At 37.0% G+C, this 21,171-nt stretch overlaps 1 protein-coding gene across 1 annotated transcript in view; it reads right to left on the bottom strand.

The window, feature by feature from the left end:
* Positions 1-21,171, bottom strand: part of GABRA4 (gamma-aminobutyric acid type A receptor subunit alpha4) — a 74,050-nt gene that overhangs the window by 33,425 nt on the left and 19,454 nt on the right. The window contains exons 6-8 of the mRNA XM_058722691.1: positions 19,451-19,594; positions 18,526-18,678; positions 11,965-12,224 (exon numbers count right to left, since the gene is read on the bottom strand). Coding sequence (XP_058578674.1) covers positions 11,965-12,224; positions 18,526-18,678; positions 19,451-19,594 — 557 coding nt within the window. The remainder of the gene's footprint in view (positions 1-11,964; positions 12,225-18,525; positions 18,679-19,450; positions 19,595-21,171) is intronic.

Raw genomic sequence — 21,171 nt, 5'->3', positions numbered from 1 at the left:
GTGAGATCATGACCTGAGCCGAAGTTGGACGCTTAACCAACTGAGCCACCCAGGTGCCCTGTCCATTTCTTCATTTAAATCCCTTAAAGACAGCCTTTTCTCTGACTCTGGAGCCCACAACTGTTATCTTTCTTTTTTTTTATGTTTATTTTTTCAGAGAGGGAGAGAGAAAAAGAGAGAAAGAGAGACCATGATCAAGGAAAGGGGAGAGAGAGAGAGAGAGAGAGAGAGAGAGAGAGAGAGAGAGAGAGAGAGACTCTGTGAAGCAGGCTCCAGGCTCCAAGCTGTCAGCACTGAGCCTGATGTGGGGCTTAAACTCGTGAATCGCGAGATCGTGACCTGAGCCAAAGTCAGGCACTTAACCAACTGAGCCACCCAGGTGCCCCACAACTGTTTTCAATAAGTCAAACAAAAAAACAAGTGAAAGTAATTTTTTTTAAGTTTTTAGGTTTTGGTTTTTTTTTTTTTTTTTTTTTTTTATTAGAGAGAAAGAGAGCACGTGAGCAGGGGAGAGGGTCAGGAAAGAGAATCTTAAGCAGGCTCCATGCTCAGCACAGACCCCAATGAGGGGTTCCATCCCATGAACCCTTGGGATCATGACCAGAGCCAAAGTTAAGAATCAGATGCTCAATGCACTGAGCCACCCAAGTACCCTTAAAATTTTGTTTTAGCCAAATTCCACCCCCCCCCCAAAAAAAAAGAGAGACAGAAAAAGAGCTTGAGAGAGAAACCAAATTCACTGGACTACATGGTTGGGAGTCATGAGACTGGAGAAAATAAATAAGTCTCCATGCTAGTAATCTATATGAAGATGTTGGAGTTACAAAAATTGAAGTCAAAGTACAAGAGAGAGAAACAGAGGGAGAAAGAAGAGAATCTTGCAGAATAACTAAGGAATATGAAAATTGAGGGTCACTAATAAGAGAGGCTTTGTGAAAGCATAAGATGTGTTATTCAGGCAATGAAGCTCGGCAGGTGAAGAATCTCGTGAAATCTGAAATCCTAGAACACAGAAAACCATGTCATGCCATAATATCTGAGTGGAAAGTGCCCTCTCCTTAAATTGACCAAAATAGATAATAATCTTTGACCAAAGATATTTTTACGCATAATATCCTCTAATTCATTTAAGTGAAATGAAATAAGTAATACGCAAACTGATAATTCTTGAAACTTCTGAAACATCTGAGGCTGAGTGAAAAGCTAGAGATTTAGCTATGTATATTATGTTGTGAGAAATTAGTCCCTCAAAATAGCAAAAGGGAAATTGGCAGCTTAGCTAAATAAACCAGAAGGAATGAATAATCTTACATAGTAGCTTAGGGAAAAGAATTTGCTGGAAAATGTAGCTAAACATTGAGGGAATTTGTTTCAAGCAGCTGTAATTTTTGAAGCTGATTTTTTTTCACTCTTGAAGAAGGGCTGGTTCACTCACATTACTAACAGAGATGGAAAAAGATCACCAAATTAATAAAAATTTGAAATGCCTTAAAAAAAAAAAAACTTCTAGGGGCACCTGAGTGGCTCAGTCGGTTGAGCGTCCGACATCGGGTCAGCTCATGATCTCATGGTTCATGAGTTCAAGCCGCTTTGGGCTCTGTGCTGACAGCTCAGAGCTTGGAGCCTGCTTCGGATTCTGTGTCTCCCTCTCTCTGTCCCTACCCTGCTCATGCTCTGTCTCTCTCTCTCTCTCTCTCAAAAACAAATAAACATTAAAAATAATAAAAAGTAAATTTAAAAACCTTTTAATAAAATGTCACTGATGGAAATATGTGGTTCCTTCATATACTGCTATCCCTGGCACGTGAGCCCATGTCTCAGTTGTATGAGGAATGAAATCAACCAATAAGTATTACTCAGGTATTTGCTAGGTACTTAGCAAGTTTGTTCCAGATGTGCTTGAGGAATAATGGAGTAAATGGAGAAGTCATAAAAATTCCAGGAATATAGGAGTAGTTTATTAATCATACAGCAATTCCAGAATGATCCTTAGGCTAGTCCATAAATATCACAAACAAAACTAATGATATTTATAGTAATGAGCTAGCTCATTTCCTTGCTATTCTCCTGCATCTGCTGGCCACCAGTAAAATACACCTCACTGGTAGGCTGAGTTCTCCCACCATGCCCTCCCAAAGTTCAGGATGCTTCTTAAAACATGCCCTGATCCCTACAGAATATTTGCTCCTCTTGATTATTTATATCACTGTACTCTGCCACCTGAAATAGTATTAATTCATTTAGGGCAAAAAGGTCTCTTTTGAACTCCTTTAAAATTTTCTCTACAACCTTTAGAATGATTCTTCTGAACGTATATTCTAAGTAAACATTGTTAATTGAAGATATAAACGTGTAAGACAGGTTATTTCAAATAAAAAATAACAGTCATACTTTTGAATGTTTTTAACTGTTTAAAATGTCAAAAAGTGGTAAAACTAGGGACTGCTCTATAGTTTGTCGACATGACTGCACTAAATCAATCTGTCATTTTTAGCCTTGACAAAATTTTTATGTATTTTATGCAAACTTGGGTATTTGGAGAGTGTGCCTACTTTTCTGTGATTTTGGCTTCTATGTAAACTAAACTACTAGCTAAGGGATAGGGCTTGTTATAATCGGGACAGAGTTTCAAAGTACGGCTTACCCTTTGAACAATGTGAACATGAATACAGCCCTCAGGAAAGCAGGAAATGGGGCGGGGGATGAGTATGGGGCGGTAGGCAGAGCAGAGGGTCAGTAGTGCTGGTGGTGGGTTGTAAGTGCAGCCTTCATTCCCACTTGTAAACCTACCCTTTGGAGCCAGGCTACCTGGGCTTAAACCCTGGCCTGGTTACTTACAAGCGGTATGAATTTGAGCAAATCACTCAGGCCTCTCAGCGCTTCAATTTCCTCATCTGTCAGGTAGGATGAAGATCAGACAGGACTGCTGTGACAATTATATGAGTTAATACATGTAAAATGCTTAAAATACTCTCTGGCACTTGGTCACATCCGTTGATGCTTTTATTGCCACTGGAATAGTATGGTTTTTGCTATATAGGTGAGCATAAAATAACTTGAATATTTAATTGCATCTGACTCAGTGAACCCAAAAAGACTCATCCTCCTTCTAATCATTTTTTACCGAAGTAAGCACATGTTGAAGAGTATAAAGCAAGCTGGCATTGATTATAGAGAGTGAATGAGTCTGTAGTAGCACAGATTTTTCAATTAGAAGGAAATTTAGACATTACCTTGCCTAACTTGTTCATCTAACAGAGAAGTGCAAACCCAAATACTGCGTTGTGTTATTAAAGCTCCATTGGAGACCTGAGAGTAGAGACAAAATCCCTTTATGCCTCCTTGTTTTCTCTACTGAGAGGCAGCACCATGCATCTGAAAGTGTCCAAAAACACTTCACCAAGGCTCATTTTCCTCAACCATAAAATTATGTGTATAACAACATGACAATTCAGCCTGGGGCTCATTGTAGAAATTAGAGATAGCATATGTAAAGTAACTAGCCCTATGTATTATACACATATACACACACATATATGGGATATATATAAATATATACATATATGTACATATCTATATAGTACATTGTAGACAATAAAAAAATGATGATCATCATAGTAATGACATGCTACCTCCCCAAATTCCATGTAATATATAAATACACTTCACAGCTTCTTCCTTTGCCATATTTGTAAACATAGAATACATGAAAATAAAAAAAATGGATTTACTATTAATCTATATCTATACCACACACATAGACACACACACACACACACACACACACACACACACACACCCTACACTGTATTATACTATGTTTATAAGACACCTTACTCTTTCCTTAAACACTAATACAGCTAATATATCTAGCCTTCCTAATACAGCATTAAAATTATGGCATTTCCCACTCTGTAGAAATAAACAGACTAAATTTTTAATCATGCTGCTAATGTTGGCATTTTTCTACCCATGTGATTATTATCAATAGTCACCAAAATATGCACATTATGGTTTCAATGAGCTACTAAAACTGATTGCTTCTCCTCCATTTGTCATTTTGAATGATGTCCCTTAACTTGCCACGTTTTGCATTTCAAAAAAATAATGTGAAGTCTCAGCTTAATTCTCTCTGAGATAACTTATTACCCTCTCTGCTTCTCTTTCACAGCATTTTGTACATTAATCGTTATTTAATTATTTGAAATTAATCATTGAATGTTGACCTTCACTACTATTCTCATATCTATGAAGGGAGTGAGTACAGTATTCCTAGCATACTGACACTTAATAGGTATTTCATAAATATGTTCATAAATATAATAGGTTCCCAATATGTAACTGAATATAGAGATTGGTATTTCAGCAGATAGATCTAAGGTAGCAGCGAAGATTTGAGAGTAAGTTCCCACTACTAACAGTTTGCTTGTATTAATCTAAAACCAGGACTCAGATGACACTTCTATGTACTAACTATGCTACTAACTCACAAGACTAACAGCCTCTCCCCTTCACTAGACAACACTCCTAGGTTTTGCCTTTGAATCCTGTGTGCTCTGCATGGTGACTGTGCATAGCAGTTGTTTGGTAAATGCTTGTTAAATGACTAGATTTGTTTTCAAGGATTAGCAACAAGACAATTTCTCATGAAGCTGCACAAGACACGTAATAATACAAAAAGATAAAAAATACGGCTGGGAATGAGACAAAATTCTGTTATTCTTGACATAAATCATACAGTTTAGTAATTGTGTGATTAAGCAATGACTCATTGCCTAAAAAGAATTACTAACTACAGAACATCCTGTACTGAACAAGGTATGGGCTTGGGGAGGTACAATTTATATATGATTTAAAGAATGTCATTAAACTAGTGTCACGAACATACGTAAATGTCAAGTGAACTGACAGCAGTGCTTCATGTCCTTTTGCAAACTGCCAAGGGAATTTTAAACTAAGTTAAGAAATGAAAGAAATATGGACAAATGGAAAAATGAAAGTTTCTTGCATGTTAGCTTAAACTATTTAAAGAACAGCATTTTTAAGTGGAGTTTCGAGAATGATTAAAACGAAAATCTGAAACTGACCTAGTTTGTACACCCTGTTGCAATGAAATGATGCTTGTGTATTACCAATCACTAGGAAATCATTGTATTTAACACTGATGTTGCTAACAGTCATTGACATGTGTGTAAGTGGTATGACTAAATTGACCAAAGGACAACAAATAATGCTTTCCTCTTTTTTTAATTTTTAAATGCTCTATTTAGTTTTGAGAGAGAGAGAGAGAGAGAGAGAGAGAGAGAGAGCGCAAGTGGGGGAGGGGCAGAGAGAGAGGGAGACATAATAATCCGAAGCAGGCTCCAGACTCTGAGCTGTCAGCGCAGAGTCCGACGCGGGGCTCAAACCCACAAACCGTGAGATCATGACCTCAGCCGAAGTCAGGTGTGTAACTGACTGAGCCACCCAGGCGCCCCAATGCTTTCCTCTTAATGCACAGTGGCACTTGTAGATTTACTGAGCTTTTTGTTTTGTTTTATTTTTTTTTTTCAAAGTGTCCTCCTCAGGTCTCTATTGCTGCCCACTAGGTAAGTTCCACTGTTGACAAGTGCATCTCAGAATGCTAAGACTGAATATCAGTTGTTATAGCTGCTCACAGTGACCAGGCTCTAGCTCACTACTAACATCTGTTTGATGTTCACATTTACTCTGACGAGAAAGAACGTTACATAAAATACAAATGTTTTTGGACATGGTTGATAAATATATAATTTCAGAGGCACCACATTTCCCATTGTCTGATTCCTATAGTTGACTCCTTATAATCCGTCAATAAACTGTAATTTCTAAACACCATGCACTGTGCTGTGTGAGAAAATAGAATAAAGCCACAATCAATGTTATTAAGGAGCTAGCCATCTAAACTAGGTAAATACAGCAATCACATATGAAACAATTTAGTAATGCAAAATACTTTAGGATATTATAAAAGATAAATGTTGTGGTATATATTTTAAATGTTGAAGATGGTTCAAGAAATAAAGGATAATAATAATCGCACAATTATTTACTGGGCATTAATCTTGCACTATGTACTTTACATGTATGATGTTATTAAACCCTCATGATAAGCCTTTTCAGTAGGTTCTCTTATCACCCCCAGTTTGTAAATGTGGATCCTTGAGACCATGTCCTTGAGATTCCTGAGCTCAGTCAGAATGAGACACATACATGGGAAATATGGCTTGAGTTTGACTTTGAACAATGGGTAGTAAAAAAGGAGATTCTCATGAGTGCACTTGAGTTACTGAATTCAAGAGGAACCTTCAATTATTTATTTATTTTTTATATCATCTTTTTATTAAAGACTCTAAATAGAGCAAATAGCTCTTTAATTTTGTAAATATCTCTGTAAAAGGGGCGCTTGGGTGGCTCAGTCAGTTAAACATCTGGGTATTGGCCTCATCTCGGGTCAAGATCTCCTGGCTCGTGGGATCGAGCCCCATCAGTCCAGCAGAGCTGCCCTGACAGCACAGAGCCTGCATGGGATTCTCCCTCTCTCTCTCTCTGCCCCTCCCTCCCTCGCTCTTGCTTTCTCAAAATAAATAAATTAAAAAACATATTTTAAAAATATCCTTGTAAGAATCTATGAAAAGTCCATGAAGAATAGTTATGGTGAAAAGGAAACAGACAAAGAAATTGAGTAGATGGGAATGGAAAGGTATGCTGCAGTCTGAAAACAGAAATCATTATCATGTGAAGGGAGACAATGCCCTGCTACAGAATTGCCACTATCTAAACTTGAACTAATTTAGCTTCTTCATTAAATGTGGTTCACTGCTCTTCTCTGTTCTAGTGAATGATGCCACCACCATCTCATCCTCCATTTCTGTCTCTCAACATTTCTAATCCATCGTTAAAGCTTTAGGCTTAAAAGTATGGGTTTTGTTGGCCCAGCCCTGCAACCTACCAGATAAATGATTTGGGGAAGATCGCTTGATCTCTATCAATTTCCTTATTGGTAAAACATGGATTACAACAGGACACATCTTGTAAGTTTTTTAAATTAAGTTATGTATACAATGTCTGTAAAAGTTCTTGTCACTGACATGTAAAAAGCATTCAGAATATTTTGCTATTGTTATTTATTCATAGAAATATGAACAAAAGATTATTGGGCTGATCATTTTATGCATGCGTATAATATATACATTCTAATGACTATTATTCATAAGTATATCATAAATTAAATAGTACAAAACAGAGTTTTAATAAAAGAGAACAAGTTTTACATTCAGATACAGCTGAATTAACCTAAATATTGGTTTACCATTTAAAATTTTTTACCATTTAAAATTTTTTTTTTCAACGTTTTTTATTTATTTTTGGGACAGAGAGAGACAGAGCATGAACGGGGGAGGGGCAGAAAGAGAGAGGGAGACACAGAATCGGAAACAAGCTCCAGGCTCCGAGCCATCAGCCCAGAGCCTGACGCGGGGCTCCAACTCACGGACCGCGAGATCGTGACCTGGCTGAAGTCGGACGCTTAACCGACTGCGCCACCCAGGTGCCCCTGGTTTACCATTTCTTGACTACATCATCTAACAATTGCAAGCCTCAATTTCTTCATTTGTAAAATAGTTATCATGATCTTGAAATGAAGTAACACATGTAAAGCCTATCACATAGTACCCGACACAATTTAAAAGCCAAAGTAATTTTTGTCATTATATCATTGGATTTTTTTCACAAGATACCACATATAAATGCATACTTTCTAACTGAACAAGGACTACAGGATATATTTTCAAATGAGTTTTTAAAATATGTTTTTGAGAAATCTTCTCCTTTTATAGTTATTCTCTAAACCATCCTATTAATCCAAATCACCTGCATCAGTAAGAGAGTAGATACTCTAAGAAGTAGTGAGGATGTGAAAGGGTACAACCACAACAGTGAAGATCAACTCAAATACTGGAAGGACAGAATCAAAGGCAGAATTAAGGTAAGAGAAGCATAACAGCTGCTTTGCCTCTTGAGATGCCCAAAGACATATTCAAGCTGCCCATAGCTGCCCTTGGATTCTGCCAATCGGCCTTTTCTCCTTGCTTCATGAATATTCCATAAACCATACGCTTTCCAATTCCCAAAGAATAGAAGTGGTCACCATACACCTCTGCTAGGCCATTAACTGGCCATAGGACACATATAGTGACAATGAATCAAACCACTAGTGACCCTACCCAAAGACAGAATTACCAAATGTCATGTAGTCTCTGAGGGCAATTCCAAATAAGGGGTTTAAGCATATTTTAAACAAAGGCAGCTTCATTCAAATAAGTAAACAGTCACACAAGCTGGAATACATATTTGAATAAGCAAATTTCAGCTGTCTGATTAGAATTTCTACTGAAACTCCAAACCTTACATATTTTTAGAATATTTCCTTCCATTAACATATTTTAAAATGTTACTCTTAAGATATTCTTTCTCCTCCTAAATTTTCTTCTCCCTCTCTCTCTCTCTCTCTCTCTCTCTCTCTCTGTTCCTCACACTCTCCTTCTCTCAATTTTAATGTGTTTTCAACCTTCAAAGTTGAACTTGATACTAAAGCCATTCAATGACAACTGACACTGTAACGTCAGCTATGCTCTGGCAGCAATCTGGAGTTAGGAGGATGGGCTAACCCATTAATCACTGTCTTCGGAACACAGATATTCGTCAAGTAAACTGCTGTGGAGATATGGGTTATCATACACAAACAACCACATATTGTAGAGGACCGGAAGCCTACGATGCGTATTTTGACCAGATTTCCTTCCCAACCTTTAAATACTATGAATTCTTGACTCTGGGTATGTCATTTGCACACAGGTTGTGGCCCAGCCTGCCAAGAGGAGTTACTGAATCAGAGTGGACTTAGCCAATTACATGTGCTCAACCAAGCATTTACTGACAATGGCAACTACTCCAACCAAGTGATATATTTAAGGGAACAAATAGAAGATTATTGGTTCTCTTCCCACCTTTGGAAATTCTGCAAAATAACTTGATTCTGATTAAGTGGTACTTTTAAGTGTTGATAACGTTCCATTATAGCACTAGGGCAAGTTCACTTTGCAAAAATGAAAAGAACTATGCCAACTCATCACAAAGAGAAAAAATATGTATATAAAATATGTCTCCAAATCCAGAATCTCTGGACTTGAGCAATCCTGGGGTTGGGGGAAGTTAGCAGCTACATGGGAGAGTCAGAATGATTTACGCTTTCAACATTATTAGAAAATCATTAGTAGAAATATCCTGTTTCAATACTTAAAATTAACCACTAGTGATATAAAGATATATATAGCTTCCAAAGTACATGAAAAAATAAACACTAAGAAATTTAGTGAGAAAGATATACAACAAAAGCTAATATTAAGAAAGAATTCAAAAAATATAAAAATCAGACCAAATAGAATTCAAGGGAAAAGGTATTACATGGGACCAAAAAAAGGTTACTTTACAATTAAATATATATACGGATATGAAAATAGAGCAGATATGAATCTTTACATGTTGAATATCAGGGTATCAAAGTGTATAAAACAAAAAAAGTTAAAATGCAAAAAAAAAAAAATTGACACAGGCTCATATTAGTGGGATAATTTCTTGCGTCTTTCTTGGTATTTGAAAAATCAAGAAGACAAGAGGTGATTTGTTAGACAAATGAAATAATAATATTTTAAGTAAAATTGATTTAATAACTAAAAATCAACTTCTTTCAAATTGCCATCAAACATTTATAAGTTTTTAACATAATACAGAACACAATGGAAGTATGATAACATTTACATTTATACAGGTAACATTTCTGAACACAATGTGATACAACTAGAAATGGGCAGTGGAGCTAAATAAATAAACCAATTCCACTTTGGAAATTTTATCTTCCAAATATCATAGAGAAAAACAATCGTGTAATTGTAGAATATTTTGCAAATAATTATGGTAATATATATCAAAAGTTATTAACTATGGATAAGGGTGTATGCAATATAGCTCATTGCAATAAAAGAAACTATTATTAAAGAAGAAACAGTGAAAACAAATTACTAAGAATTAACCAAAAAACTAGAAAAGAGTAACACAATTAACCTACAAAAAGATGGCAATAAAATAAATCATGAATCAACAATTAGAACACAGAAACAGTTAAATAAATGAATACATACATACATAAACAAACATCCAAGACTTAACTTTTTTTTTGAAAGAAATAGTAAATAGAATTTTTCTACCAAGGCCTACAAGAGAGCAAAACAACTAAAATCACAATAAAAGTCAGAGAGGGCATAAATCTACCCATGGGTAATGGGAAAGGGCTAAAACGGCAGATAGTCAGTTTTTTTAACTGAAAACAGTGTACAAAATCCATTCTAATGATTTTGAAAATCTTGCGAAATGGTTTATTCTAGAGGAAAATGTAAATTAAGTCAATTCAAATGGACTTAATGGAAAGGGCAATAATTTTCCTACGTGCTCACGTGTTATTCTTAGAGAACCAGTGCCTGGAGCTCATAGGAGCTATAGGTTGTTGACACTTCACCAGTTAATCCCTGCTGGAGCGAGCATGGAACCTGATTTGTTCTACCGCCATGTCCGCGGAGGACTTCCCCAACCACCTGCATGCCCCCCCCCCCCCCCCCCCCCCCCCCCCGGCCACGCACCTTCCCGCAGAAGGCTTCCCCCGACCACTTGTATTCTGAATGGCACCCCAGCCCTCTCACAATGCGGCCGCGCTTCCTTCCTCTTAGGTGCTTCTGCACTATCACAGCACTGTCGGCATCTAACATGCGCATGTTTTTTAAAGTTTTAACATTTATTCATTTTTGAGAGACAGAGAAGGACAAAGAGTGAGCGGGGGAAGGGCAGGGGGAGAGGGAGGCAGAATCCGAAACAGGCTCTAGGCTCTGAGCTGTCAGCACAGAGCCTGGAGGCGGGGCTCGAACTCATGGACCGCAAGAGAACTGAGAGAGATCGTGACCTAGGCGGAAGTCTGATGCTTAACCAACTGAGCCACCCAGGTGCCCCTATTTATGCAGATGATTTTAAAACATCTGTCTCCCTCTCCTCATTCTACATACTTAAATGTAAGCTCCATAGAGCGGGATATTTGTTTAGGAGAGGGGTTACATACACTGTTGATTCTCAGACCAAAACAGAGTCTGTCACGTGGTTGGCAATGAATGTGTATTTGTTGGAGTTAGAAAATGAAGGAATTAATGAATGATTTAACAAATACAGGGAATAAGTTATTATCTACACACAATAAAGTCGATCATTATATATACTGTGATTTGGGCAAAAGAGTTTTAAACCATTACTTGTGGTTTAATTTTTTATTGCAGAATCACTAATGTGCTCAATGTAAATTACAGTAGCTCTTAGGTTTTTACATCCTTTTAGGTCTGTTCCCTTAGGATAAGAATTCTCAGTCTTTGGCGTTCATCGACTACAACTATGGGTGTTTTGTTTATCGGTCTCATTTTCTCATTTAATACAAGGGCACAGGCCCCATCCAGCCCCACGGGATAGTGCTAATGTGGGATCATGTTAAGAACCGCTGCTTTATTTTGTTCAATGAACTCTACCAAAATGCTTTGTCAACCTACTCAAAGATATCCATAGGTTCCTCTTAAGAGTATACCTAAGATTTTGCCTGTCAAAAATCTTTTAATTCTGGCAGCAAGTTACAAACAACTAGCTCCACGTAAATCTAGCTCGTCCAAATCTGTTTAATTTTTAGGCCATTAATGACCGTGTTAAAGTTGAAATTTACAATTATCCTTTTATATTTTTCCAGACTTTAAATAACTCACAAATTGTTATTGGGATTTTCAAATTCTCAGTTTTTCCCCTGGCAATGCAAATCTGCCCAAAGAGTTGAAATCTTAAACTGAAGGAGATTAAGTCAAATACCTGTAGAGGTGTTTCAGGATGCTTTTCTCTCAGCACTGGAGCAGCCGGGATCTCCTGGGGGGCTTTTGATGACTTCCTTTTGGCTTTTTCCATTTGAATATTGGTAAAATAATTGACAGCAGCAAACTCAATAAGTGCGGAAAATACGAAAGCAAAGCAGACAGCTATAAACCAATCCATGGCAGTAGCATAGGACACTTTGGGCAAAGAATGCCGGGCACTGATGCTCAGTGTGGTCATGGTGAGGACTGTGGTTATTCCTTCAAAAGCAAAAGAGCAAAGAGACAAAATACTTTACCATTACTTCTATGAAAACAAACCAACAAACCAACAAACCTAGGGATTTGGTGGGGTAGGGGTTACAAATTTTTCAATATCTCAAACCAAACCATCTTTAGTGAAAGATTTGAATCCTAGCGGGTCAGTGAAATTAGCACAGGTTTTTTTTTTTTTTAATTTTTTAAATGTTTGTTTATTTTTTGAGAGACAGAGCGTGGGCAGGGAAGGGGCAGAGAGAGGGAGACACAGAATCTGAAGCAGGCTCCAGGCTCTGAGCTGTCAGCACAGAGCCCGATGTGGGGCTTGAACTCACGAACGGTGAGATCATGACCTGAGCCAAAGTCGGATGGTTAAACGACTAAGCCACCCAGGCTCTCCAGCACAGGTTTTTGAGTAAGACACAGATATAATTAAAATCCTGCCTCTATATTAATCATTGGCTCAGTGCCACCTGGATTAAGTAAGGAAAACTCACTGGGCTTCATTTGATACTTACCTATTGGGTTTGCTATAAAGATTACAAATATATAAGGCACCTGTCATATATTGGATTGGTATTAGTATCTGAGCCTACATACCTGAGAAAGTCAACACATCCATCTAACAGGATGTGTGACTTATTGAAGTGCTTATTCTCAACCAGAAGTGAGAAGTTGATAGCATTGTAATTTGGACCATCAAAATTTCTGGGATAGGTATGGCCCATTGCTATTGAGAACCATTACCAGAAAAAGCATGAATTATAGATATTTATAATCCTTAAGTGAATATTACCTATTGAATTAAGATAATAATAAAATAATAATAATCTAGTTGTGAAAGAGCTTAATTTATAAAAGGCAGTACATGTAGATTTCTGAAAAAATTGATTTCTAGAATAATTTTGTTTTAAATATTGGACATCTACCATGCATCAGTTCGTGGTAGGCAGGAAAATCTTTGCAACAGGAATAGAAGTACTTCTCTTTCATCAACAGGCTTCCAAAGCATATCATTTCCAGGGAAGCCTTCTCCTCAACCTAAAAAAAAGGGTAGTCCCCATTCTCAGTATAAAAATTCCACTTGCCACGAGAACTATAGAGAAATGCATTATTTAAAGATGCTAACAGTTGATTCTTTCTGCATCTTTGTCTATCTGTATATTTAATCTATGTTATCTAGTCAAGCTTGGAAATTTCTGTGAGAATTTACTATATCCATTTAAACTCATTCTATATAATGCTCAGGATAGCTCATGAATTGATACACCCAGATGTCGGGGGATGAGGAGGAGGAAGATAGTGATGATGATGATGATGACGATGATGATGATGATGATGATGGAGACACCTAAACTATATATTCCAATCCATGTCAATCCTTAGTTGAAAGCCAAATAATACATGTCAAACGGAAGAAAAAGTGAGCCCCATGCAGTAAAGGAATGATAATATTTGAGCTTAGGGAGAAATTATATTGTCTCCTCAACTCAGCATTTAATTATATTCTTCCTTGTTCCCTAATTATTCCATGTATGTAAGCCTGTTTCTACAACTTGATTTAGTGTAGCCTCCTTGAGGGCATAAATGTCTAACATTTCTTCAGGACAGACCATACCTCACATAGTGCTGGATACATGACCAATGCATAAGAAATAAAAACTCATTTTTTCACCTCCTCACCAACCCATGTTTTTCTCTAGTCCTCTCTTAATTGTCAATTTTGGAACATAAAAAAATTAAAGCTACTTACAGTATATAAACTATAGATCTTTTAAAAATATTCCATACAGAGAAAGAAATTTGAGGATTTGGTTGTATTCCCTTTTAAAAAAAATAATGGTGATTTTTTTTTAGAGTTTTATTTGTCTAAAACAGATTTTAAAATGTATGCTTGGTGAAATAAGGAGATATGAAAATAGCTAGAAAATGGAGTATTGGGAATTTATTGGACTTCATTTCAGAAAGAGACCTTAGAACTTTTAGGCCTCCATTTTGAATCTCAGAAAAAATGGCAGCTTTCCTATGCTGCCCATGAAATGTAAATTAATTTTATAAATTTTAGCTACATAGTTTGATAATAAATCCAAGTTTTTCTTCTTATTCATAAAAATTTAAGTTTAATGGTCTATTAAGAATTCAAAAATGTTCTACAACTTCCTTACTTCCCCTACTAAAAACTATGCTGAAAACACGTGGGAATAAAACATGAACAGTGCAGCCTAAATAAGAATACTACTCAGAACTCAGAAAATTCCACACAGCATGTGATAACAAAAAAAGGAAAAGTCGAACCCAACTATAAGCAATTTGGGATTTCCCATGTTGCTTTGAACATTTGTTTCCTGTACTAGAACAATTTCTCCCTCAGACCTCAAGTAATGGTCTTCATCTTCTCCTGCTATCATAGAAAGAAATTCCTTTGTTAATGTAAGTAAGTAGGATATTAATGCAATTATTGAGCCATGAACCCCAAAATTACTTTCTGATCATTAAGGAGGGTAAATCCCCAGTTTCATGAAGATGTTAAATTATGCTAGGGACATAAATGCAAAAAATCCTGGATATGTGGCCACTTTCCATTCCTGTTTCACTGATTTGAGTCAATTTAGTTTTAAAGTTTGTAGACTAGCCCTTGAAGGGTATATGATACTATGGTTCATCTTTCCTGACTATTGGCAAAGTTAGGAAAGGTAGCCTGCATAAACAATTGGCTAAGTGTTTGAAGTTGCCATCCTTTTCTTTAGACATTAAAAAGTTCTGTCTGCCTGGTGATCAAATTTAAAGAAAGCACTAGCATGACAGGAATGTGCTTATTACAGCTGTTTTTAGACAGAGCATTTGGTTCAATAAATACTAAAAGAATTGCAAACAGAAGCCAACCCTTTGGAGAAGAAGCCATGCTGCCTCTGCATCTAGGAAGACATCGCATCTGCTCTAAATGGCTTTGCTGGCATCTACCCTCAAAACACTTCAACAACCACAGGATTTTTTTTGACACATTCAAGTATTGATGCCAGTACCTGCTTTTATAATGCTGAATATGTACCATATTGGCTGGCCCGGGAGCTGGGAGAGGACGTGGAAGAGTGGGCTAAGACTGTGCACAAGAGTAAATTTTTGGCTGGCCACTCCAAGAAAATGAACTAGTAATGATTTAGACATGCCAGCTGGCATTTACTCTGGTTTAACATTTTACTATACTGGAATAATTAGAAGACTTAAAGGCATGCAACTTTGCAGATAGAAGGCCTTTGGAGAGAATGTAGCACACTTTGCTTCTCATAGTTACACTAATTAATTTTTTTGAAGGGGGAGTCTGTTTTTGCATGATTTCTAGTGATATCTCTGACCCAGCAAATTCTCTCCCTGAATGAAGAGGGAAATGAAAATTAGGGGAAAAAATATTAATCCAGAATGAATTTTTTACTTGAATCTCATATGAAATAGATTGCCAATGATCCCCCAAACACTTTAAACTTAACTTCCTTAAGAAAATACCATCTCAGTGCCTCAATGAACAACTTAATAACTACCATTCTGACACATCTTAGACATTTCAAGACTTCATTATTGTGCATAATTTCCCTGGTCAATCAAAACCAACATCTCGGCACATAAGCTCAAGACAGGCAAATGTCACAGTTCAAATGGAAAAAGCTACCCACAAATTATCTTCAGCACACATCCATACAATCTCACTCAGTAGCTCTGGAATACTCCACAAGTGCCCACATCATACTTCCTGTGAAGACAGAATGACAGAGTAGAAATGGCAGAGTTCTCAAAGTTAGACAGAAACTGTCCTGGGTCCATCACTTATAAGTAGGTGACTTTATACAAGTTTCTTGATTTCTTTGAGTTATTTCGCTTCTCCATGAAAAATTAATAACACCTACCTTGCCGAGCCATTGTGAAGATTACACAAGATGGCACATCTTATCCTTACTACATGCTACTTAATTCCCTTACAGTGTCTGCGTTATCAAGAAATCTGTAGGAAATGTTGGGTGGCTACAGCTGTGATCAATGTTATCCTTCTCCGCACCACTGGCGATTTCCATTATTTGGGGACAAGTGAGACAGTGGCTACCAGTTTGTGTTGAACCCAAAAAGCACCCAAAGCTTATCAGACAATCACAATAAACATAAACTACAGAGAAGCTTTAATTATAGTATCAAGTTGTGGTCTCAAATGAGGTAGGTGGCAGGGTAGACTTATAATAATCAACATTTAAATAAAATGCATTGTGTGATAGGCATTCCTTCAAGTGCTTTATCCACATTAATTTGTTTAATCCTCATAGCAACTCTGTGAAGTAGGTGCAACCATGTATCCTGTTGTAACACATGAGGAAAAGAGCAGAAGCAACTCACTGATGGTTTGTCAGCAAATCAGTGGCAGACCTAGTGGTTAGAACCTTGGCTGCAGAATCTGTATTAAGATACTATTATACCTTCATCAGATGCACAAGTGATGGGTCAGTATTTTCTGTTCTAGGTGTTCTCTAAGACCACAGAAAAAAGATGATAAAAATAAGTGATTTTACTTTTATTATCAATGAAATAGTTCCTGAAATATTGATATTATTGGTGCCAGGGAAAGTTAAAGAACTTTGGTCTGTTGCTCAGCCTCAGCAGGTACTTCCTGCCCAGTCAGGCTGACTCAACATGACATGGAAACACCCAAGATTAGTATGGGCACTAAATGAGATAATGAGCATAAAGGACTTAGCAGAGTGCCTGGAATTACACAACAGAACAATATATGTTTTCTTGAAAAAGCAACTGAAAATCAAGGAAATCAAGTCGGAACAAAATAAATCTCCTGTCAGAGAAGTATGAGAGAGAGTAACTAATATGTACTAAGTGCACCATATGCCCTGTGATGAGGACCGCACATAAATCCACATCCTCACTAGTCTATGAAAGAGAGATGTATTAGCATGGATATGTATATGGATGGAGAAAATAAGTGCCAGATTCCAGTTTCAAACCCCAATCTGTTATGGTGCAAAGCTTAGATTTGTTATTTTCTGTTTCATTTTTACATACGTTTTTAATAGGTAAAATTTATTCAACACTTGCAACATGGGTTTATTCTTTAACTGAACCTTTGCAACTCTATGAAGGAGGCAGTGCCGTGATACCTGCTCACTACCCTCCTGGGGTCATACCCTGCCCCCAGGATTGACCTTATGCAGTGGTTTCCCCAGTAGGGTTCTTGAGTAAACCTAAGACTGAAGGAGGGTGGGTGCAGTGTCTATGGAAAATGTCCTCACATTCACGTGCACTGAGGACACTAAGACACCTTATGAGTTCTCTATAAGGATGGGGAAGTGAGATGAGAAGCTCCTACTTCCCCCAGTTTCTTCTCACCAGCATCCATCCCCTCAGCTCTTGTATGATAAGGAATATTCTCCCGTGGCCTTAATCCTAGTAACTAGAAAAAGCAAAGGGAGATTGACATCTCTTGTGAGGACTATACCTCCAGTCCAGAGCAACTGGGAACATTTTCTTTCTTATCCTGCTACTGAATGCTTGTGCTACTCACAATCAATAGAAAAAGAATAGAGAAATTTGTTAAGTTACATAAATACCATTATAACTAATTATATTATTTAAAAGCATGACTGATATGTAGAAGACTTATGAAGAGTTATAAAATTTAAAACTGATGTGTTCTGGACCTCATATAGCTTAGAATATGATCTATAGAAAGCCACTATAAAAATGAAAAGAAGGAAATATGGTGTGTTCAGAAAAAAAGATTTAACTAGAATATAACAATAAGCTAATAAACTAGGCGTATAATACCATCCAACTCAATGCATTTAAACCACTTGCACTTTGTTCCTCTTCATTAAAAGGCAAATTTTTCTAAGGCTTTCATATGTATTCAGCCATGAGTTTTATTTGTTTTATTTTAAGTTCCCAGTGCATTTCATTTTAACACCTAGATATGATTTTAATTCAATTACACAACATTAAGGTAGGAGCCCAAGAATGTCACCAAAAGTGAAATCATATCCAGTTTCACACTTGGTCTTGATCTGCCGGGTCTTAATAAGAGAAATCTGATGGGGCCCCAAAGGAAGGGATAGACTGTCCATATCCCCTCAAGCCTTATTCGTCTTGGCTGGGAAAAAATGGAAAGCTTATGTGATTCTTTTCTGTATACAGCTTGATATATTACCGTTTAATATTTTCTTAGAAAAAAAATTATGTCTACGAGCTATTCCCATGAATCGTGATCAAAATATAATGTGGACAAAAAATACCCAAGAAAATGAATCTCAATTACCAAACACAGTCCTAGCTGGAACTGATTCCTTGTTTATCCAGAATGAAACTTGAGAAAGAATGACTGTCATAATACACGGAATATATGTCTGAATCATAAAGTAACCCATCTTCCGTCTGAGGTGGAAGTAAACTGTCATAACAATATATTCACCTAGAAATAAAACATGAGGAAAATGGATTATTGGTTATGCAGGCAATTAGTCAATAACTTCATAATCATATTTCAGCCGAAAAGAGCATTTTAGACAAAGAATTATCTGTTGTGCATAGCAAGCAAACTGAGAAATATATAGTTCCTAAATATGGGGAAAATGACCCTGAACACAATTATTGTTCTATACGGTGATGAAGCCATTTAATACATTAAGCTATAACTTTTAAAAAATTCTTGCAGCGCTGTCTATTTTGAAGGTCCAGTACTGCAAAAGCAATTACCATTCAATTTCAGCATTTTCTAAGAGCAGAATTTAGACCGAACTTTTATGGAAAGTCAGTAGGAAAAAAAAAATGGAAACACACACGTTTGAAAATACTGCCTTAGTTTTCAGAAACAGCTATATTTCTAAATGATATATATATATATATATATATATATATATATATATATATATATAAATACAAAGAGAAACATATAACATAGAACCATAGTTAACATCCCTGAGTTCAGGTATATTTTATGGGCATTTAGACAAGCTAATAAGGGAAATAAACTGTAAGATTTCTAATGGCTGTTGATAAGTACTTTTAATATTACATCTGAAAGCAACAATTAAGAAAGTTACTTAGGAAGCGGTAGACTTATTCTCAGACTCTGAAGCCCAGGATTCAGAAGACTCAAATCCCAGAATCTGTTTTCAGTCCCACTTGCAGGCTCGAGAATGAATGCCAAGTAGCATATTGATTTTAATTATTAAACATCTCACCCGTAATGGACTTGATAGTTTCACTTGACACAGTTTGCCCAATCAAGTCATATTGGACTAAGCTGGAAGACTCCTTTGGAACTTCCACTGATTTCTCAGGACCTTTTGTCCATGTATAAATCATCTCACTCTTCGGATATGCATCTGAATGAGAGCCCAGAATGTGATTAAAGTCAGTGGTCCTTTCCCATCAGCACTGATGGTCAACATTTAAGAATATTACACATGTTCAAGAAAGATGGAATAAAAGTAAACAATAATCATGATTTTTAAAACACGTTTAAGACTTAGAAAACTGTAGAGATTAAATAAACAGTCTTGCAACTCAGCATGTTTCTTGCTCTTATGTCGAGAATTGGAGGAGAGATTAACATTGGAGGAGAGGCACTTGGATGTGTTTCCATACTAATAGGAGAAGCAGTTGAAAAGTGGAAATAATACCCCTCCCCCCAAAAAGTACTTCTTTCCATTCTCACTCACTTCCAGGGCTTGACCAACACTGACTTCTTCCATCCTATGGCAACTCTGCCAATTAGAAATGTACCAGATGCCGTCTATAATAATACAACAACAAAAACAAAAACAAACCCTACTGTTGGGAGAGCTCTCCAGGGGTCACCTATTCCACACTGCCTCTGGGCAGTCCCCGTGCCTTCTGGGAACAATTCGGCAGTGACAACTGGCTCTGCTGTTTGTGGAGCTCTCCACGGAATATAATTACACAACCAGTTCCACTACCTTTAAACTCTTACAATCAGGACATTTTCCTATCCGTCTTCAACAAATCCCTCCCAGAGGCAATTTAAGCCCATTTCCTATTATTTGGTGTTCAACTCAAATGGAAACCAGCTGCTTGCTGACCAGTCTACCCACAACAGATAGCTTGGCTCACACACAAATAAGTTCAAAAGAACCAAGATGAATCGGTTCCCTCCACAAACCTTCCTAAAGTGACTACAGCACAGTAGGTCCTCAGTGAAAGTTTAATTCTACAAGAGTTGATACCTAGGGAGATTATTTTTACAAACAGCTTCTCAAAACAAACTAGGAGGCTTGTGTTGTCATTTAGCAGTATAGAGTCATGTGTCAACATTTCTCTCCTAAAGTGTATTCATGCTTCATCATACATTTAAAAGACCCTGAATGCTATGTTCCTGCCCATGATATTTTAAATCAGGTATTCTTCTCTTGGCTATCCTAACTTGGTAGAATAACCTTTCTCTTAATGATTCAATACTTGAGGTAGGAAGTGGGGGCGTGGGCAAAATGGGTGAAAGCAATAAAAAAATGTCTCTTTCTAATTCCCAACCCAACAAACCAACTTCCAAAGAGTGATTTCTTTATCTAGTACAAACCCTGACTGGTGCCAACTATGTTCAAGTCACTCCGAAGAGTGCTTCTCGATGGGCAGCAGAGGTGGGTGGGTGGGAAAGAACTTCCCATAGATAAGAACAATTTGTAGGGGAATTTAAATTATTACAGTACAAATGGATTTTAATTATGCCCCAGTGAGATCGCCCTTTCTGTCTATGTATCTTTTTAATTTTCTCTCATTAAGTCACTGGTCAGTGAGTAAATGACTCTCTAGCTTTAACCTAGCTCACCAAACACTGTGATTACTAGGGGTTGTCAAAGAATGGTGAATGCCAGTTCTCATTAAGTTACGCACAATGGTAAGAGCAGGCAACAGTTTCACAATCAGTGCACTAAGAATCCAAAGC

This window comes from Neofelis nebulosa, chromosome 3, assembly GCF_028018385.1.
Source record: "Neofelis nebulosa isolate mNeoNeb1 chromosome 3, mNeoNeb1.pri, whole genome shotgun sequence".
In the NCBI taxonomy this organism is placed as follows: Eukaryota; Metazoa; Chordata; class Mammalia; order Carnivora; family Felidae; genus Neofelis; species Neofelis nebulosa.
Note: the sequence above shows the minus strand (reverse complement) of the source record. Positions and strands in the feature narration are given on the sequence as shown.